The sequence below is a fragment of the Pholis gunnellus genome (genome assembly GCF_910591455.1).
Source record: "Pholis gunnellus genome assembly, chromosome: 9".
Classification (NCBI taxonomy): Eukaryota; Metazoa; Chordata; class Actinopteri; order Perciformes; family Pholidae; genus Pholis; species Pholis gunnellus.
In genome coordinates this window covers 26,587,632-26,610,211 of record NC_136535.1, presented here as the reverse complement: position 1 = coordinate 26,610,211, position 22,580 = coordinate 26,587,632, and the positions used below count along the sequence as shown (strand labels likewise).

Below are 22,580 nucleotides of genomic sequence, written 5' to 3'. Positions count from 1 at the left end.
TGAGTCTTGTTTCTATTTTTACTCTATTCTTATTTTACTTACTTTTCCTATCTTACGTATATTATCCTTTATACATATTTATGTGTTCCCACAAAAAAATCCTCTTTGAAATAAATACATAAATAAATGAGCATGAATAATCAGAAATTAAAAGAATACTAAAAATATATAATAATAGGCAATAAAACACATTTTTCATGTATTTATTGTTTTTTTAAAACTTGTAAATATATTTCTTCCTTTCTATTCTTTTAGTTATGTATTTGCTACAAAATTATTTATATTTTGACTTATTTCTACATGTATTTAAATGTGGAAAAATAGAAATGTGGAAATAGATTTGTAATTAAATAATTAAACGTAGAGACATAAATATATTAATAAATATAAAAAATATATAGTAAAAAAACAACAACTCAGAATCAGGTTTATTGCCAAATATTTTTACAAAGAAATTGTCTTAATGTTTTGTTGCAAAACAATAAATATAGTAAGATAAAAATAATAATAAAAAAAGATAAAAACATTAAAAACAGATAATAAGCAAGTACTGCAATAGTAAACTTAAAAAGAAAAATCAACAATAAAACGTATAAAAATGTCATTCAAGGTGAGCAGAATTCATAAAGATAGAAAATGTCTCATATTTATATCATCAAAGACTTTTATCCCCATGAAGCACTTCTAAAGCAAACATCTAGACGCTTTAATCTAAAGAAAGATCACAGATGTTCTCTGCAGCTGTGCAGACATGCATGTTGTTTCAGATGAACAGAGAAGCTCCTCTTCCTCCTCTCCTTCCTCCTCTCCTCAGATATCTTCCGCTGGACTCCTCTTCCTCCCATTCTCCTCCAGAGCGGAGCGGCGTGGGAGGACGACACCGGAGCATCAACGTCACTCTGCTGCAATAACACGTCACAGATAACGTGATAAATCTGATTTATACACAACAAATCAATCAATCAATCAATCAATCAATTAATCTGATCGGCAGATTGTCAAAACAATAAGTTTAAAGTCTGGACAATCTTTAGTTATTAAAATATGTGTGTAATATGTGTAAACTAATGTATATTAGTGCTGGGCAACGATTAACATTTTTAATCGTGATTAATCTCATTGTTATGCACAAAATTCAATAATGAATTCAAAAGTAGTGTATTGTGCACTTTTATGTTAAAGTGCTGCTCTATGAACTAAAGGTCAACAACATTTGGTTTAAACACTTTAAACTCATCAGGTTCTTGTTAACAGCAGGATTCTCTTCACACAGCAGCAGTTATAACACAGTTATAATGATTCTGATCATAGATATTCAGCGTGTTCACAACTTTATCTTCATGTGTGTCAGAGATGAATTTAAATATACATCTTGAAACCTGCAAACCTATCTACGTCATGTTTTATGTTTGTTAAATTCTCAGTAGTGATAACTAAATGATATGATTATTATACATATTACAAACTAAACAACTTTAAAAACTCTAAAGAAATAATGTAAATGAATCATTTCTTTTTTGCTGTTTTTGGTATGTTGGTCAGACGCTATGCAACGCTGATTAGCGTAACATGTGTGGTGTTTGTTATAAATGTACGTTGGTACATAGAGGGTGATAAGAAGCTGTACATGGAGGGACTTAGGACCCAGGGGAATATAGGGGAAGGAAACAGGAAGAGACGGAAGAGACGCCACACAAACAGCTGTTCACCGCTCGCTGCCCGGTTCTTGTGTCAAAAATGTCGCTTAATAATAACAAAAAAACTGCATTAACGTGGAATAAAATAATTGTCGGCGTTAATTAATTAATGCGTTAACGTGATAATGATGCGTTAACTTGCCCAGCCCAAATATATATATATATATATACATACTCCACTACTGGAGGGTTTTGGATTTCCCAGTAAATGTTTAGCTGCTGTTGAAATGTTGAAGAAGCAAACAGCTCACTGAGTAAAACCAAACAGACATTTGTGTGTAAATATTTGGACCAGGAGGACTCAGTCTTTACATCACAGTCTCAGGACAGTTTATGAAAGTCACTAAATATTATCTGTTGGTTTCGTGCAGAGAGACGTTTTAATTTCGGGGGGACATTACGTTGAAAATGAAAGTCAGGTTTTAGGCAACAAAACCACATCGTGGTGTGGAACATCGGTCTTACTGGTTTGAGTCCTGTTTTTTGGATCCACTTCCCTTCCAGTCCACCAACAGTCCACCAACAGTCCACCAACAGTCAGTCCACCAACAGTCCACCAACAGTCCACCAACAGTCAGTCCACCAACAGTCCACCAACAGTCCACCAACAGTCAGTCCACCAACAGCCCACCAACAGTCTACCAACAGTCAGTCCACCAACAGTCCACCAACAGTCTACCAACAGTCAGTCCACCAACAGTCCACCAACAGTCCACCAACAGTCAGTCCACCAACAGTCCACCAACAGTCCAACAGTCCACCAACAGTCAGTCCACCAACAGTCCACCAACAGTCCACCAACAGTCAGTCCACCAACAGTCCACCAACAGTCAGTCCACCAACAGTCCACCAACAGTCAGTCCACCAACAGTCCACCAACAGTCTACCAACAGTCAGTCCACCAACAGTCCACCAACAATCAGTCCACCAACAGTCAGTCCACCAACAGTCCACCAACAGTCCACCAACAGTCTACCAACAGTCAGTCCACCAACAGTCCACCAACAGTCCAACAGTCTACCAACAGTCTACCAACAGTCTACCAACAGTCAGTCCACCAACACAATGTAACACATGTTGACCCGTACGGCTCACACCACGACCAATTATTACATTATTAAATTATTTAAAGCTTTATTATTCCTCAGGGGGAAACTGATTTGCCACCAAACAAACAGACAACAATATACATAGTTTCCACAGTTACAATGAATAAATAATACCATAACTGTCATTTGAGACATGATTAACATCAGTGATGCTAAATCTAAGAACAACATCTCAAAGTGTTCATTAAAGATCTGACTGCTGCTGGAACCAAAGACCTTCTGAGTGGTTCAGTAGAACAAACAGGCTTCTTTAGTCGCTCATTAAAACACAATGTGATGGATAATAAACAATAAACCTCTCATATCAGTGGCACTGACATTCATCGAGTTCTGATCTCCCATGAAACAGTTTGGAGAATTTAAAGATTGATTAAAAAAATTAATAAACTGTAAAAGATTTCACCAGAAAACTTCTCCAGTTGAATAGAAAACTTTTATATTTTGCATTACAAGTATGAAATGTTATGTTTAAATATGCAAATGAGGCATAATCTAACGGTGAATTTAGGAAAAATCTACAGACACAAATAGACAAAGTAGTAAAATAAATGTTTTCTTTCCACAAGTCTGAAAAAGACAATGTTTTACAGCTTAATGTGTCCAACACTGAGGGCAGAGAGAGAGGGACGGGTGAGGACAGAGGGGGAGGGACAGAACCAGAGAGGAAGTAAACCTCCTCCAGACTCTTCAGAGGGTTTTTCAGCAGCAGTGACTTCTGTTTCATGAAGAGCAAACATCTGGATGTAAAGTGAACAGCTGACGGTTTGAAAGGTGAGTGAACTCTTTTCTACCACAGAGACAATGAAAGTTACAGGAGTTTAAAAAAGTCAAGACAGAAATCAGATTATCTGAGACTGAAAGAATAACGTGTCTAAAGATAAAGAAAACATTCAGAGGATCAATACTGTTTCTGTGATTTTAGAGGAATCACTGCTTGATATGAGCTGCTAGTTATCAACAGACTGATTCAAACCTATTTGTATCTTCATGTTTACATGTTTGTACGGTTAACATTTTATATCTTTGTGTTTAAAAGAGACCAAAACTCATGAATATGTTAATAACCTATAATATCTATCAGGAACTACTAAAACTACGATATCAAACACTGGTTCTAGTACTTCATCATAATGAAAATATTTAAAACAGGACGTGAGCCACAATGAACGCTTCTTCAGAACTCAACGTGTTCACATTAAAACTTACAAAGAATGAACTCATCAAACACCCAGAGATGATGAATAAACCACAGACATTCACTGAGGAAGTCACACCAAAGGTTTAGACACATAGAACATCAAGATCATCTTAATCTGTAACTAAAGATTAGATACATAGAACATCAAGATCATTTAAATCTGTAACTAAGGTTTAGACACATAGAACATCAAGATCATCTTAATCTGTAACTAAAGTTTAGATACATAGAACATCAAGATCATCTTAATCTGTAACTATAGTTTAGATACATAGAACATCAAGATCATTTTAATCTGTAACTAAAGTTTAGATACATAGAACATCAAGATCATTTTAATCTGTAACTAAAGATTAGATACATAGAACATCAAGATCATCTTAATCTGCAACTAAAGTTTAGATACATAGAACATCAAGATCATTTTAATCTGTAACTAAAGTTTAGATACATAGAACATCAAGATCATCTTAATCTGGAGTTAAGTTTAGATACATAGAACATCAAGATCATCTTAATCTGCAACTAAAGTTTAGATACATAGAACATCAAGATCATCTTAATCTGTAACTAAAGTTTAGATACATAGAACATCAAGATCATCTTATCTGTAACTAAAGTTTAGACACATAGAACATCAAGATCATTTTAATCTGTAACTAAAGTTTAGATACATAGAACATCAAGATCATCTTAATCTGTAACTAAAGTTTAGATACATAGAACATCAAGATCATCTTAATCTGTAACTAAAGTTTAGATACATAGAACATCAAGATCATCTTAATCTGTAACTAAAGATTAGATACATAGAACATCAAGATCATCTTAATCTGTAACTAAAGTTTAGACACATAGAACATCAAGATCATCTTAATCTGGAGTTAAGTTTAGATACATAGAACATCAAGATCATCTTAATCTGCAACTAAAGTTTAGATACATAGAACATCAAGATCATCTTAATCTGGAGTTAAGTTTAGATACATAGAACATCAAGATCATCTTAATCTGCAACTAAAGTTTAGATACATAGAACATCAAGATCATCTTAATCTATAACTAAAGTTTAGACACATAGAACATCAAGATCATCTTAATCTGGAGCTAAAGATTAGATACATAGAACATCAAGATCATCTTAATCTGGAGTTAAGTTTAGATACATAGAACATCAAGATCATCTTAATCTGCAACTAAAGTTTAGATACATAGAACATCAAGATCATCTTAATCTGGAGTTAAGTTTAGATACATAGAACATCAAGATCATCTTAATCTGCAACTAAAGTTTAGATACATAGAACATCAAGATCATCTTAATCTGGAGTTAAGTTTAGATACATAGAACATCAAGATCATCTTAATCTGGAGCTAAAGATTAGATACATAGAACATCAAGATCATCTTAATCTGTAACTAAAGTTTAGATACATAGAACATCAAGATCATCTTAATCTATAACTAAGGTTTAGACACATAGAACATCAAGATCATCTTAATCTGGAGTTAAGTTTAGATACATAGAACATCAAGATCATCTTAATCTGTAACTAAAGTTTAGATACATAGAACATCAAGATCATCTTAATCTGTAACTAAAGTTTAGATACATAGAACATCAAGATCATCTTAATCTGTAACTAAAGTTTAGATACATAGAACATCAAGATCATCTTAATCTGTAACTAAGGTTTAGACACATAGAACATCAAGATCATCTTAATCTGTAACTAAAGTTTAGATACATAGAACATCAAGATCATCTTAATCTGGAGTTAAATTTAGATACATAGAACATCAAGATCATCTTAATCTGCAACTAAAGTTTAGATACATAGAACATCAAGATCATCTTAATCTGGAGTTAAATTTAGATACATAGAACATCAAGATCATCTTAATCTATAACTAAAGTTTAGATACATAGAACATCAAGATCATCTTAATCTGTAACTAAAGTTTAGATACATAGAACATCAAGATCATCTTAATCTGGAGTTAAATTTAGATACATAGAACATCAAGATCATCTTAATCTGGAGTTAAGTTTAGATACATAGAACATCAAGATCATCTTAATCTGCAACTAAAGTTTAGATACATAGAACATCAAGATCATCTTAATCTGCAACTAAAGTTTAGATACATAGAACATCAAGATCATCTTAATCTGCAACTAAAGTTTAGATACATAGAACATCAAGATCATCTTAATCTGCAACTAAAGATTAGACACATAGAACATCAAGATCATCTTAATCTGTAACTAAAGTTTAGATACATAGAACATCAAGATCATCTTAATCTGGAGTTAAATTTAGATACATAGAACATCAAGATCATCTTAATCTGGAGTTAAGTTTAGACACATAGAACATCAAGATCATCTTAATCTGGAGTTAAATTTAGATACATAGAACATCAAGATCATCTTAATCTGGAGTTAAGTTTAGACACATAGAACATCAAGATCATCTTAATCTGCAACTAAAGTTTAGATTATTATTATCATATACTACTTTGCAGAGTGAGTACTTTAAATGTATTCTGATGCCGATACTATGAGTGTGTTTTTACCCATAATCCCTCTGTGACGGGTTTGTTTATCCACAGTGACACTAAACTCATTGTTTATCCTCAGTAACGATGATGAATACGTTTCCTGTTAGCTGGAATCATTTGCAAAACAAATGATTCTTGCGAATGATGAGAGATGATGAGTCATCACTTCCTGTGAAAGCAGAAGTTGTTTCTTTGAGCAGCTGATCAGCAGCTGATTCATTGGTTTCATCTTCACAGAGAGAGAAAGAGTCGAAGAATAAAGGAAGGAAACCTTTAGAGAGGAGGACCTCTGACCTGTGATGTCTAGGAATTAAAAGTACAGAGAGGACAGGAAACAAGGACAGGAGACAAGGAGACGAGACAAAGGCAGGTGAGGTGAAAAGTGAGGTGAAAAGGAAACAAGACTAGAGAGGAGTCAAGGATCAGTGGAGGAGAGAAGAGAGGAGCCAAGAAAAGAAGACAATATGGAGAGGAAACAAGAACAAGAGACGAGACAAGAGAGGAGACAAAGGGAGGTGAAAAGGAGAGGAGACAAGGAAACAAGACTAGAGAGGAATCAAGCTCAAGGAGAGGAGACAAAGGAGGAGAGGAAACAAGGAAAAGAGAAAAGAGAGGAGACAAGGACAGGAGAAAAGATTGGGGAGGAGACAAGAGAAGAGAGGAGACGAGGAGAAAGGGCAAGGGGATGTGATAAGAGAGGAGAGGAAACAAGGAGAGGAGACAAGGAGAGGAGACGAGTACAGGATACAAGGGGAGGACACAAGGACAGGAGGCAAAGACTCTTGCATTCGTGTGTCTGAGGAAGAGATGCTCCTCTTCCTCACTTTGTTAAAAGTGTAATATCTTTAATATATAATCTGAGTTTTAATCTGAAGCCACAGAAACACAGGAAGTCATGAAACACGAAGCGTATACTTCTGGTACACATTGCAGCTTCTTTGGCATACTAATAGTAGTACATGTGTACTGAAACACACAGATAATATTCCTTTAAGATATTTTCTGTTTTCAGGTGAGACGTAGAAGCCAGAATGTGATTTTAAAAGTGTTTCAGGTTGTTTGATTGTTTTCATCACAAACGATCACAGCAGGAATCATAGGTTCGAGACCCGCTCGGGTCGGGACGAGAGCTAAAAATATAACGCGTCAGGAGAACAAAAGGTGGTCTGGTTCTTCTTCTTGTTCTTGTTCTCCTTCTTCTCCTTCATCTTCTCCTTCTTCATCTTCTCCTTCTTCATCTTCTCCTTCTTCATCTTCTCCTTCTTCTTCTTCTCTTCTTCGTTTAAAAGTGTTTCAGGTTGTTTGATTTTTTTAATAACGAGAAACAATCACAGCAAAGCTAAAAATAAAATAAAGTCAGGAGAACAAAAGGCGGCCTGGTGTCCTCCTCCTCTTCCTCCTCTTCCTCCTCCTCCTCTTCCTCCTCCTCCTTTGTAGCAGCAGGATGAAGGAGGAGTGTGTGTGTTGGACCGGGATGAGTCGGTGTGAGGAGGAAGTGTGTGTGAACAGGAGGACAAACAGGAGGTCAGGACGTCTTCTATTTGTCCTCGTGTCTCTGTGTAAACACGGCAGCTCCTGTGAGGAGGAACCTTTGTGTTCATGAGAGTCATGAAGGAGTTCATCAATCTACTGAAGATCTGAATGTTTTTATTATTACAAATTACAAAAGTTAAGTTAGAACCTCTTCGAAATGTCAAACCTTAGAACCACAAAGTGTCTGCAGGTGTTATTGATTCATGATTATATATGATATATATGTCCTATATATCTATATATATAGGACATATATGATATATTCATAATGTTCATAGCTGTGTTGTTTGTGTGTCTGCAGCGATGGATCACCTTAACTCCTCCCTCCTCCCCACCAACCAATCAGACTTCGGCAGCACCTTCACCCAGCAGGTGCTGCCTTCGCTCTACCTGCTGATCTTCGTGGTGGGCTCGGCCCTGAACGGCGTGGCCGCCTGGATCTTCTTCCGGGTGCCCAGCGACTCGGGTCTGGTGGTCTACCTGAAGAACATGGTGGTGGCCGACCTCCTCATGCTGGCCTCCTTCCCCTTCAGGCCGGCGGCTCAGCTGGGCCTCGGCGGCTGGCGCCTCCACGTGGTGATCTGCCGCTACACCTCGGTGCTCTTCTACTCCTCCATGTACGTGGGGATCCTGTTCATGGGGCTCATCAGCCTGGAGAGGTACGTGAGGATCATGGGGACCTCCTCCTCCACCTCCTCCTCCTCCTCCTGCAGGTCTAGGTTGGGCAGGGTGTCCCCGCTGCACCTCCTGCAGAGCGTCAGCTTCGCCCGGGTCCTGGCGCTCCTCACCTGGAGCCTCCTCCTCTTCTGCATGCTGCCCAACGTGATTCTGACCAGCCAGCCGGCGGACGAGCAGAACAGTCGGCGCTGCATTCAGCTGAAGACGCCGCTGGGCGTGCGGTGGCACCGGGTGTCCACGTACTTCAGCGTGGGTCTGTTCTGGGTCACCCTGCTGGTCCTGGCCTACTGCTACACCTCCATCGCGTGCCGGGTCTACCGGTCCTACCGCCGCGTGCGCCGCCCTGACAACGGCAGCGACGTCTGCAGGAAGTCCAACCGCAGCATCTTCAGCCTCCTGGCGGTGTTCTCCGTGTGCTTCGTGCCATACCACGTGTGCCGCGTGCCGTACAATCTGAGCCAGAGGCCGGAGTTGGGTTTTAGTTGGGAGAACCGGTTCTTGTTGTTCCAGCTGAAGGAGGGGACCCTGTTCCTGTCGGCGCTCAACGTCTGCTTCGACCCGGTCATCTACTTCCTCATGTGTCGCACCTTCAGGGAGTCGCTGCTCCAGAAACTGTCAGGGAGAGAGCGGAGGAGGTCCATGACCACGGCCCAGAGTCTGAGCCACATCTAGGAGGGGAGGGAGGGAGGAGAGGAGACAAGGAAAGGAGAGGAGGTCCATGACCATGGCCCAGAGTCTGAGCCACATCTAGGAGGGGAGGGAGGGAGGAGAGGAGACAAGGATGATGTCATAATGTGTGAATGAAGAATGTATAATTGTATATCAATATTTAATAATGTGTACATATGGAGTCACATGTTCAGATGTATTTATTGTTGAAGCACCAAAGTAAGAGAAGAAGAAGAACAGGAAGTGAAACTGATGACTCATCAAACCTGCGGCTCCAGACTTTAACTCTTCAGCTGTTTGGTTCTTGTTGCGTCTCTTGACTCACTTTCTATGGAAGCCCAAAGTTTAATGTAAATATGTTTTGTACATTTGATTTACGTATTCTTTTAATTAAACATTGCAAGCACTATTTGACTTACTCTATTCAAGTGCTCTTATTATTGACCAAAAGACAGGCATTGTCAACCATTCCATAAGTATATATATATACATATATGTATATTATGTAAACACAGTATATATATATATATATTTATATATATATATATATAAATCTATCCATAAGCCTATTGACGGGTTACTTTAAAGGCTTCCTGCTGTAGTAAATTAAAGCAAATTGCAGTCAAAAAGAAAACGTGCCGTTTTGTATGCTGTGATTGTTTGAATATTTTAATGAATAATTCAGTTAATAAATGTGTCGACTTTGCATTTCACTAATAGTCAATGTAAGGACAACAAAGTACTCTGTGTGTACACATATTAGCTACAATTATATTTGCACCCATCACATCAAATACTGCAGCAATATTCAAACTGTTTCTCTGTCAGTCACAATTCCATGTAACCAACACTTTTGGTGCATCCATCTGTAACCATGACAGTGACCAGATGTTTCCAGTTGCTGTTCAATGAAGGTTGCCACCTCAGCCACATCGGTTTCATTCTTCCTACTCCAGAGCTGATCTTGCTGAAAATCCTTTCAAGTGTGCATTTGCTGAGTACAATCCCATAAAGTGAAGTATTTCATGTGTTGTAATGCTACGTTTAAAGTCTTCAATGTACTCACAATTCATTTATATGTGAAATGTTGGGTAACCTATGAAGAGCTGCTTCTATGACTGTTGGGTTAAAGCATCTTATGATTGTGACTTTCTTTCTCAGAATTGCTCTTTTTTTTAAATGTTTAAATATTTTTTGTACAAATGTATAATAAAAAATAATCGTTTTTTACGCTCGGCGAGGCACGGCGCAGTTTTGATTTTGACTGGCAAAGGATTCTGTCAATCAAGCTCACGCCCCACCGCTCGTTTCCCTGGACTATGTCGCGTCGAAGGAGGTCTCATTCACTCAAATCGACCAATCATAGGCTGAGATAGCCCCACATACACACAGGGAAAAAGCAGTCAGACGAGGATGGATCCATGGTTCACAGGCTCAGAGAGGATTCTAGCTCTCAAAATGAAGCCAAACTGCTGTATTTGGATAGATTGAACACTATTAGTGATAAAAAATTTTAAATATATAGTTATATAGTATATAAAATTACAATGGAAAAGCTGGAACAGCTGGTTCAAAAATGACAATTTTGGTGACCTCGCCTGACATCTCTTTACTAAAACCTCTCTAACTTTGTTACTTTATCAAAGTCAAAATTTGCATATAGACTGTTGACATGTTGATGTATGATTTGGGAGATGTTTTAGGGTAGCCGCTGCCTCATTTCAAGAAATAATAACAATAGAAGGGCTTTTTTTTCAGTTGAACCTGAAACTTTTCAATTTGAGCTGTGTGCCATCTTCATTTACTCTTAACCAGTAACATATACACTGATATTTACACATCTGAACAAAGCTCACAAGTGTAACCATTATTACAACATCAAAGTTGATCAAATAGACCTTGTAGTTACAGAATTACAGCCTTTTTAGTATGAGTATGCAATTATCGAGCAAAGGCCTAAAAATAGGGCTAGAGTTAAAAGGGTTTTAAATAACAAAAGTTCAGACAGACTGTGTTTGTGTGTGTGTGCATGTTTGTGTGTTTGTGTGTGTATTTGTGTGTGTGTATGTGTGTATTTATGTGTGTATGTATGTGTGTTTGTGAGAGTGTGTGTGTATGAATGTTTGTGTGAGTGTGTGTGTGTGTGTTTTTGTGAGTGTGTGGGTGTGTAAATGAACAGCGGTGTCACAAACAGTACCTCTTTATATAATCAGTCTTCCTCCATCTCGCTGTGAAGAAGGAAGTCAAATATTTGTTCCCATCAGAGATTCACACAGACAGGTGAGTACTTCAGGTAACTCTTTCTACTTCTACTGAAGTATTTTAACATGTGTTGTATGTATACTGTAGTATTTTACACAAGTGAGTTTGTACCTTTGTGTTAACTGAGTCGGTTCATCTGATGTGGTATTTAAATATTTCATTTAAGTAAAAGTATTAATACAACAATGTAGAAATACTCACGTAGAAGTCTAGCATCAAATACTCCTTAAGTAAAAGTACACAAGTATTATCACTTTTGTGCAGTTAAAGTACCAACAGTTTAAGTACACACATATTATCAGCTTCCTGTAGTTAAAGTATCAGTAGAAGAGATATATGTATTTTGAATGTTCTTTGCTGACGATGTGATATTATTTATGTCGTATCGACTTGTTTCATATTTGATTATTCAGCAGAATGTAGTAAAAAAAAACAAAAAAACTTTAACTTTAAGTCCTTCAGACAACGAACAGATCCGAGAGGTCAGAACACGAACAGGTAACAAAGGAACAATAACAACACTTTCTCATTTCCTTGATTGTGAGCATCCTCATCTCCTCCATCCTCCGGCTTGTGACGGCTCAATTCCTGAACTAAATCTGGAGGATCTAGGAGGTTTGCAGGAGAAGCAATAAGCAAAGGAATCATCGGTGTGTCCTTTGTCTAATTAAAGCAAATGTGCAGAAGCAGCTCCAGTTCGGAGCCTTCAGACCAGCTGTGGACCAGTGTGGTTGATCACGTGACCACCGTGTCAGATGTTCCTCTCAGAGCTCTTCTGGTTCTGTGGAGTTTCATGACACCTGCTGCTGAGGTTTCCTCTGCTGCGGTCATCTGTCACTTCCCATTCAGCTTTGATCGCTTCCTTTACGCAGACGGAGGATGTTTGAACACTATATTCTAATCCGTTTGTGTTCAACTCTTTCAGGACATTTAGAAACATGAGTGACCTCGGAGCGTCTTCAGAATCCAACCTGACCAACGGCAGCTCGTCTCCCTGCGACCGGGTGGACGCGTCGGCCCACATCTTCTTCCTGCTGGTCTACACGCTGGTGTGTCTGGTGAGTCTGCTTCTCCGTGGATAGTAATAATAATTATAGTAATAATAATAATAATAATAATGATAATAATAATAATAATAATCATAATAATAATGATAATAATAATAATAATAATAATAATAATAATAATAATAATAATAATAATAATAATAATAATAATGATGATAATAATAATAATAATAATAATAATAATAATGATCATAATAATAATGATAATAATAAATCCTGATTTGTAAACGTTTTAAATCTGAATATTAGTAATAAAGTACCCGTGCCTGTCCCTACAGGCGGGTTTGCTCCTCAACGGGTTCACCCTGAAGGTTTACTTCTGCCGGGCTCAGCAGCAGGCGTCCAGCAGCGTGACGGTCTACCTGAAGAACCTGGCGGCCGCAGACTTCCTGTTCAGCCTCTGTCTGCCGATCCGGATCACCAACTACGCCAGCGACTCCGCGTCCGTCCGCCGGGTCTACTGCAGCTTCGGCGCCTCCGCCTTCTACCTGAACATGTACGCCAGCATCCTGTTCATGGGCTACATCGCTGCCAACAGGTGCGAGGGTTCAGCCTCAGGGACACTGCACGGAGCCTCTGAGCTCTACGCTCCTAATGCTGAGCGCTGACCCGTCAGACACAACATGTATGTTACCTACATATGAATCAGCCAGCAGCTTGTTAGCTTAGCTTAGCATAAAAAGAAGACACACTTCATTTCCTGCATTCATGGTGATTGTTTTACACCAATTTATTAATGTAAACGACACAATACATTCAGGGGACAGAACATACTAACAAAATAACACATGATATGTAATATGTAATGTAATATAATGCAGTTAAGCTCTCAGGCATTCTGATTGGTTTAAAATATTTATATTTGATCAACTTCTGCTGTATTTATTATCTGCTGAGTCATCAGCTTCACTCTTCTCTTCTCTGTTAATCTTGTGTTTTCTGGATGTAACCTGTTTAAATGTGCGCGCGAGACGGAACATGAATTCACTAGAACTCATTCTAAACCTCTGAACATTTACGAGCTCGTGTGTGTTTCAGCAACATTTCCAGCAAACAAAGTCATCATTTGCATGTTGGTGTGAGAGGAGCGAGAGGGGAGAACCCTTCAGCATCTGCTGTCACGGCTCCATCTCACTATCGCTGTTATTTGTTTAATGCAGAAAAGAGGAAATGCATTTGATTACAGCGTGTGATGTATAGTACGTGTGTTTGTGTAAAGCAGCTGAGCAACATGCTGACACACACACACACACACACACACACCACATACGGACCGATCGCTGGTCACGTGTTACATGAGCAGCACCGGGTTCCTCTGGTGTTCCTCTGGTGTTCCTCTGGTGTTCCTCTGGTGTTCAGACGGGATGAGTCTCTGGTTTCTCTCGTGCTTCTTCGTGTCGATAGTCATCATCACACGCAGTGATGGAGACAAAGCAGCTGCTGCTCTGAGCAGCTTTCTGTGGTTTTCAGGATGTGAGACTCAGGATGTGGTTTCAGACACAGACGAGCTGTTCTAACGCGATTAGATTAGAAGATTAGAAAAACGTTATTAATGCCAGAAACTCACACAGAGACCCATCCACAGACCATCATGGAGCTCAGAGGACATCTAAACTCCTGATATCATATTAATAATAATATGTTGAGGAAATGACTAAATGTCTCAGCAGTTCTTCATGTTTGTTCAGAGGTTTCTTTCACATTTAGTTTCATATTTATTCTCATAATTATCAGCGAAAGATCTTCTTCATCGTCAGAGTTTTGGTTCATTTATTTAAAAACAAAAATAAAAAAGTTGAAGTGTTTATTAAAGAGAATGAAGTCTGTCACCAAGCCAACGAGCTGCAGCTGATCATCTGACGTCAGAGCTGAGGTCTCTTCAAAACAACACAAACACATTTCTGTCCTCTCAGCTCGTTGAGCAGAAGTGATCTCATGAGGTTCTGAACTCAAAGAGACAAAACAGACGCAGCTCATGATCTACGTCAGAGCAGGTTCTGCTGTTTCTTTGTGATTCTCTTCAAAATAAAAGTCCTGCTCGTCTCTGAAACAGAACCATGGCGACTAGAAGTAGAACTAGAACATGTCTTTAGTGAGAATAACACAGTTATGATGACATCATTCATTAAAACGTTTCTTTGACTATTTATTTTACAAAAATTGGAAAACAATTCATCTTTATATCCAACATTCCTCCAGCTGTCCACAAGTGTTACCGAGAAATAATATGGAGGCTCCGCACGGTGTGAATATTAAACTATTGCCATGATTCATTACTAATGATGTGTTCAAGGACCGTCCGAAAGATGAAAACCCGTCAGTAACGACAGCTGCTGGCTGATAAACGGTGTTGTTTTGGTGATTTTTTGAAGAAAACGTTTTAAAGCTTTTAGATCCCGCTGAAGGCTTCTGTGGTTCAGAGGGTCATCAGAGCAGCAGGTTCTGTGGAGGTTCTGTGGAGGTTCTGTGGAGGTTCTGTGGAGGTCTGGGTGGTCGTTCTCCAACTTAAACCAGTCCACATGCAGATCTTACAGACTGAATGAATCGTAAAGATCTATGGTGTGATTTGCGGGATCGTCCAGCGTGGGCGGTTTTGTCCGCTGTCGCTCTAACGACTCGTCTCTCGTCCTCCAGGTATCTGAAGATCGTCCATCCTTCAGGAACTCACGTCCTGCAGACGGTGCGCGCCGCCCACGTCATCACCACGGTGACCTGGGTTCTCCTGGTGGCCACGATGAGCGCCTACGTGGCCCTGTCGCTCCTCACCAACGCGTCCTCCGTCCCCAACGCGTTGAGCTGCGACGTCCTCCAGAGCAAAGAGCTCCGGCTCTTCTACAAGACCATCCACTGCTTCTCCGCCGCCATCTTCCTGCTGGTCCTCGTCTCGCTGGTCTTCTTCTACCGCGGCGTGTCCCGCAGGCTGTCGTTGGCGCAGCAGAGGCAGCCGGCGTCCTCCGGCTCCAGGAAGCTCGCCAAGTCCCGCAGGAACATGCTGGTGCTGGTCAGCGTCTTCTGCGTGTGCTTCGTGCCGTACCACCTGGTCCGCCTCCCCTACGCCTTCCTCAGGGGGCGGTGCCTGTGGAGCCGGGCCTTCTTCTACCTGAAGGAGCTGACCATCATGGTGTCGGTGCTCAACGTCTGCCTGGACCCGCTCATCTACTTCATCTTCTGCAAGGCCTTCAGGGCCCAGCTGAGCCCGGGGAGGACGTTCAGCACCACGCTGGCCCCGACGCAGCACGGCGCCAACGCCGAGAGGAGGAGCAGCGACGGGCGGACGAGCAACGTCCGCTTCAACAGGAAGACGTCGCTCACGACCTCCACGAAGCCCACGGGCGTCCTGTAGAGACGTCGGTCACAGCTTCACAGGTGCAGGAGGGTCTTCTGGCGGACTGGTGGCCTGTGGAGGTCCCATGAGGCCTCAACAGATTCTGTTCAAGCTGTTTATCAGATAATATGTGAAATAATATCAGTAACCTGAAGCGGTGGTGAGAGAACCATCCGATGAATGTATTAAAACACGGTCTGTGTATATTATATTTACAGTAACCTACAGTGATATGAGGAAGAAAGATGAGTTTGAAGGATGTTGAACTCACAGTGAGAACAGAGAAGTGTTCGTCGTCCTCTCTGGAGGAGAGATTCAGTGTCGCTGTGACTGTGTGTGTGTGTGTGTGTGTGTGTGTGTGTGTGTGTGTGTGTGTGTGTGTGTGTGTGAAACAGACCTGAGAACAAATAGAAAAGGAAGTTAATGTGAAGTTTCCTTCTGTAAAATATGTAAATATGTAAGAACATACAGAGATAAAGAATCAGACAAAAACATAGTTCAACACATGAAGTTAACATGAAACATACGTGTAACTACAGTCAGATCTGTTGTCTGTAGATGAAGCAGTGCTTTTATAAATCTCTTTATTTAAACATATTCACACATTCATGTATTACCAGCTGCTGTCAGTTTAAAGTGTCTTTTAGTCAGAATTATGTTTTTAATAACTTCTTCATAACGATGCTCCGTGTCTCACACATTATGCAGCTTTAAGGACTTTTTATTTCATTAAAGCTCATTTATATTTAATGTTCTTTAAGTGTTTTTCAGATGTGCAGATAAGTTTACTGAATAATGTGCAACTATAACTAAAACATGCAGCTCGTTGCTGCAGTGTGACCACCAAGGTCTCTGGTCTCTGGTCTCTGGTCTCTGGTCTCTGGTCTCTGGTCTCTGGTCCCTGGTCTCTGGTCTCTGGTCTCTGGTCTCTGGTCCCTGGTCTCTGGTCTCTGGTCTCTGGTCCCTGGTCTCTGGTCTCTGGTCCCTGGTCCCTGGTCTCTGGTCTCTGGTCTCTGGTCTCTGGTCTCTGCAGCCCCTTTGTGTTGCTGACTGCGGGCAACAAAGTTGCATCATCCTGTTTGCGTCACACACACACACACACACACACACACACACACACACACACACACACACACACACACACATATACAATGTGTAGAAGTTATATTTCTGTCTCTTTATATGTTAATAATATCTACAGTGTGATAACTTCCTCCTCCTGCTTCAGGACGTCTTTATTTTATGATCTTAAATCTTCCTGTTTGTTCTTTAATTCTTTCAGTTTGACTGAAGTCAAAATAATTGATTGTTAATTTATTATATGACTCATGAATGTATTCTTGTCTCTGTGTATTTAAAGTGTCTATGATGTCATTTAATAATGGCTGCTCTTCAACACATGAATAATCAGCTGTCTGACAGGAAGAACAGCTGTTCTTCCAATAACGAGTCACATGACTTTTGTGTTTGTAATCTAAGAGTTTCTGGATCGGAATAAACCATTTTAGCAGAAAGCTGTTTGCCGAATTTAATCTTTCCCACACACACAGTGTGTGAGCGTGTGTGTGCGTGTGTGAGAGAGAGAGAGAGAGAGTGTGTGTGTGTGCGTGTGTGTGTGTGTGTGTGTGTGTGTGTTACAGGGGGGCGTGGCCTGTGGTCAAACCGACGACAGGCAGGAAATCACCTTCCATCCGTCAGCAGCTTCTGCAGCCTCGAGCAGAACGATCTGCACCAACACACCGAATCAAACGCACCCCGAGGACCTGAAGAGGGGGGGGGGGGGGGGCTGGAGGGTCCTCAGGGGTCCAACACGTGGTCCAAGGACCTATGAGAGGACGGTATAAGTGGACACGTTCAGGGTAAGACATCATTCAGGTTTACTTCTGTCTCTCAGAGAGACGATGGATAAACGCTGATGCAGCTTCCTCCTCTCAGCTTAAAGACGATGAGCACATGAAACCAGGAGTTTGGATTAATCAGTAACTGACTCTGAATTCATCCAGAACTGATCCATTATTATAAAAAGGAAACAAGCTTCAGCTTATAAATCTGTTTTCTGAACACTTGTTTAAGGCGATGATGTGATGATTGATCTTCTGTCAGTGGATCATCATCAGATATCCTGACGCACAATAATCTCCTCTAATGAAAACAACGAGCTGAAATGTTGCTTTAAACTTCTTAAATAAATGAGAAACTACTCAGAACTTATATTAGTACCTTTGCTGTGACAGAGTATTTTTACTGTGTTGTATGAGTACTTTTACTGCAGTAAGTATCTGAATACTTCGCTGTGCCGTTCTGTCTTTGTTTGCTGTTTTCTGGTGAATCGTGTTTGTTCTGACGTTGAAGAGAAGCTGCTTTGTGTTTTTCAGTGAAATGAGTAAAAGTTTCCTGATGAACCGCTTCCTGCTGCAGGGTTAGTCTGTGACCACAGAGCTGCAGCTCTACTGTCTGTCACCTCCTGCTGTTACAACACAAAGCTGCATTCTCTCTAGTGACCACCAGGGGGCGACTCCTCTGGTTGTATAGAAGTCTATGAGAAAATGACTCTACTTCTCTCTTGATTTATTACCTCAGTAAACATTGTAAACATGAGTTTATGGTCTCAATCTCTAGTTTCAAGTCTTCTTCAACACAGCATGATGTTCATTTAGTAGATGATGTCTCTGATATACGTCTCTGGTAGAGACCTGTCAATCACCCTGTAGCCCCGCCCTAAAGCATCCCCTGCTTTATGGTCTGTTTGACTCTAAATGGACCATCATGTACTCTAGAGATTCAAACCACATCCTTCGTCTCTCTGTGTTTTTCTGAACCTTTACGGTTGATTTGATTCATTCTAACAGAAAAACAAAGTGATCCGGTGCTTTGTGTTTCTCAGCTCCTCCATGACGTCTTCTTCCCTCAACTCCAGCGCCGGAGGAGCCGAGGAGGCGGGGCGGTGCATCGTCAACGACCAGATGGGACCCTTCACCGTCCTCTACATCCTCGTCTTCATCATCGGCATGCCTGGAAACCTGCTGTCTGTGTGGATCTTCATCCACAGCCCCAGAGCCTGCAAGGTAGGAGAACTTATATCAGAGGAGACGTCACACGAGGAGGAGAGAATTCAGATCAAGACGTGATTTTTTTGGATTAAGTTATGAGGAACTTTAACTTCCTGTTGACTCTGTCGCCCCCTGTGGACTAAAGCTGTAGTGTCTCTGAGCTCCAGAGTCTCTTTAGAAAACCTCTCATGTTACTGCAGCAGGTCTGACAGTCTGACTCTCTCAGTCCTGGTTCTGGTTCTCCCGTGCCCCCCTTCCCTCCAGCGGGTCCAGCAATACGTCCTGGGTCTCCAGCAGAGAGGAGAAGCTCTGCTCCTGGAGGAGGAGGAGGAGGAGGAGGAGGAGGAGGAGGAGGAGGAGGAGGAGGAGGAGGAGGAGGAGGAGGAGGAGGAGGAGGAGGAGATGCTGCTAATGCTGCGGGAGCTGAGCTCTCCTCCTCCCTCCGGAGCTCCTGGACCTGGGTCTGTCCACGGTGGACCGGTCTCTGCTGGAGTCTGAGCTGAAGGAGTTTCTGGTGAACCTGCATGAGTTAATCTGGTTTCACCAGAATCCGACCCGGTGGCTCCGATGACGAGCATCAAGAATAACTCTATAGAAACAGACCATCTTCTCTCTGATGGTCTCTTTACTGATGGAGGTCTGATAGAGGATCAGGACTACACAGACTGGTTCATATAGAGGATCAGGACTACACTGAGCCTAGTAGAGACTATTGTTCAGGTATTCAGGTGTTTGTGTTTCCTCAGAGCTTCAGCGTCTACCTGCTGAACCTGCTGCTGGCCGACCTGCTGCTGCTGCTCGCGCTGCCCTTTAAGATCCTGAAGGATGCGGGCGCGGCGCCGTGGAGCCTCATGGTGTTTCACTGCCAGGCCAGCGCCGTCGTCATCTACATCAGCCTCTACGCATCCGTCGTCTTCCTCGCCTTCATCATCGTCGACCGCTACCTGCAGGTACAGCTGCACATGGGAACACATCTTCATCACAGGGGGGGAGAGGAAGATGGACCAACATTGGGTCGTCAGAAATAAACCACGCAAAGAACTCGAAAGATATTCAAAACGACTACAAAGAGACAAAAAACAACCAAAAAGATACAAAACAATTCAATATGAAGAGAAAATACAAAGAGCACAAACATCCAATGTTCCTTTAGATGATGATGATGATGATGATGATGATGATGATGATGATGATGATGATGATGATGATGATGATGATGATGATGATGATGATGATGATGATGATGATGATGATGATGATGATGGTGGTGGTGGTGGTGGTGGTGGTGGTGGTGGTGATGATGATGATGATGATGATGATGATGATGATGATGATGATGATGATGATGATGATGATGATGGTGGTGGTGGTGATGATGATGATGATGATGATGATGATGATGATGGTGGTGATGATGATGATGATGATGATGATGGTCCTGGGTCTCTTCTCCTGCAGGACAGCCACAGTCTGTGCTCTCTGCGGCTGCAGGAGGTCGGCTTCGCCCGGCTGCTGTCGCTGGTCGTCTGGTCCCTGGTGCTGCTCATCATGGTGCCCAACATGGTTCTGCCCATCCAGCACGTACAGGTACTGTAGTACTACTGTAGTACTACTGACTGGAAAAAACTTCGGTTACTAGCACTACTTTTGCTTCTACTAGAGCTGCTTATTGTCGGGTTCCTGGTCACGGACGGAGTTTGAGTCTCTGTTTGAAGTTACTGCTAACATTAGCAACAAGCAACACTAGCACAGAGACGCTAAATGAACAATTAACAAACAACCAAAAACAGCCAAAAAAGAAACACAAAGGGATGCTAAACGAGTCCAAAGAGACACAAAACGACCAAAAAGAGACGCAAAAACACGAGAAAGATATGCAAATATGAATACAAAGAAACCAAAAAAAAATACAAATAGATGCTAAACAACTACAAGGAAACAAAAAACACCCGATTTGTTCTGGTTTTCTTTGCTTAAAAATGAATTTAAAAAAGGGGGTTAACAGAAAGACTTGTAGCCCAGACAGCAACCTCCAGTTCTTCAAAGTGAAGTCAAAGCTTCATGTGTTAAAGCTGCATTCTCTCTAGTGTCCACCAGGGGGCGACTCCTCTGGTTGTATAGAAGTCTATGAGAAAATGACTCTACTTCTCTCTTGATTTATTACCTCAGTAAACATTGTAAACATGAGTTTATGGTCTCAATCTCTAGTTTCAAGTCTTCTTCAATACAGCATGATGTTCATTTAGTACATGATGGTCCATTTAGAGTCAAACAGACCATAAAGCAGGGGATGCTTTAGGGGCGGGGCTACACAGTGATTGACAGGTCTCTACGTCACTCCTCCTCAGTCCAGATATGGTCACTTCCTGTTCACTGGTTGCAAAAAAACAAGATGGCGACGACCAAAACACCGAACTCGAGGCTTCAAAACATCCACAAACCAACTAGTGACGTCACGTTGACTCCGCCCACTTCTTCTATACAGTCTGTGGTTGTAGTCTGCTGCTGTCGTTCGTAGTGGGAACGTAGCATAATGCTACTACAGCATTTGTAACATGAATTAAAAGATGACAATGTGATCTTGTGTGTTCAGGAGCGACGCTTCCTCAGCTGCTCGTCCCTGAAGAAGGACATCAGCCTCCACTGGCACACGCTGACCGTCTTCCTCTGCACGGCGTTGTTCCTCAACGCCTCCGCCGCCGTGCTCGTCTCCAGCGGCCTGTCTCTCCGGAGGCTCCTGGGCAGCCGCAGGGACCCCGAGCTCTGGGCGGACGCCCGGCGCGTGGCGGTGAGCGTGACGGCCGTGACGGCGGCCTACGTGCTCAGCTTCGTGCCCTACCACGCGGTCCGCACGCCGTACACTCTGACCCAGACCAGAGTCATCACGGACTGCCCCACCACGAGGCGGCTGTTCCTGGGGAAGGAGTCCACGCTGCTGCTGAGCGTGCTCCACCTCTGCTTCGACCCGCTGCTCTTCTTCTACCTCTACGCGCCTTTCAGGAGCACAGCCCGCCGGATGTACCGGTGCGGCGGGAAGCGGGCGGGCGGCGGCGGCGGCGGCGGCGAGGAAGAGGAAGAGGAAGAATGGGCTGCAGAGGGAACGATGGACGCTGCAGGAGGACGACGTGTAGACACAGATATTCATGATTAATATCAAACATAGAGTTATGTAAACAAACATTAGCCTAGCTTAGCACAAAGACTGGAAGCATATGGAAACTGCTAGCCGACAAACACACGTTTCATCAACTGTGGACGACAAAAACTACTTTTGAAATGTTATTTAATGTTATTTAACTTTAGTAAAACAGACCTGCTGTATGATCTGAATTATGATTTATTTCAAACAAATGTTAAAATGTTGTTTATCAATGTGTGACAACCAATCAAATAGAGAAGTAATTTAAATAAATAGAGAAATATTCAG

At 41.6% G+C, this 22,580-nt stretch overlaps 3 protein-coding genes across 3 annotated transcripts in view; all 3 read left to right on the top strand.

Annotated features, from left to right (window-relative positions):
* Nucleotides 1-8,405: 8,405 nt before the first annotated feature.
* Nucleotides 8,406-9,452, top strand: LOC306701308 (P2Y purinoceptor 14; the record flags this gene model as incomplete). The annotated part of the gene is made up of 1 exon (XM_079166582.1): nucleotides 8,406-9,452. The coding sequence occupies one exon, from the start codon at nucleotides 8,406-8,408 to the stop codon at nucleotides 9,450-9,452; it is 1,047 nt and encodes a 348-aa protein (XP_079022708.1).
* A 3,197-nt stretch (nucleotides 9,453-12,649) lies between these two features.
* LOC306701602 (P2Y purinoceptor 14-like) lies at nucleotides 12,650-16,121 on the top strand (the record flags this gene model as incomplete). Its single annotated transcript, XM_079166958.1, has 3 exons — nucleotides 12,650-12,769; nucleotides 13,057-13,316; nucleotides 15,413-16,121. The coding sequence occupies 3 exons, from the start codon at nucleotides 12,650-12,652 to the stop codon at nucleotides 16,119-16,121; spliced, it is 1,089 nt and encodes a 362-aa protein (XP_079023084.1).
* A 1,779-nt stretch (nucleotides 16,122-17,900) lies between these two features.
* gpr171 (G protein-coupled receptor 171) overlaps nucleotides 17,901-22,580 on the top strand; it is a 4,990-nt gene continuing 310 nt past the window's right edge. The window contains exons 1-5 of the mRNA XM_079166581.1: nucleotides 17,901-17,962; nucleotides 18,988-19,168; nucleotides 19,900-20,103; nucleotides 20,612-20,740; nucleotides 21,747-22,580. The exon at nucleotides 21,747-22,580 is cut by the window's right edge and continues 310 nt beyond it. Coding sequence (XP_079022707.1) covers nucleotides 17,931-17,962; nucleotides 18,988-19,168; nucleotides 19,900-20,103; nucleotides 20,612-20,740; nucleotides 21,747-22,304 — 1,104 coding nt within the window. The 5' untranslated portion in view covers nucleotides 17,901-17,930 and the 3' untranslated portion in view covers nucleotides 22,305-22,580. The remainder of the gene's footprint in view (nucleotides 17,963-18,987; nucleotides 19,169-19,899; nucleotides 20,104-20,611; nucleotides 20,741-21,746) is intronic.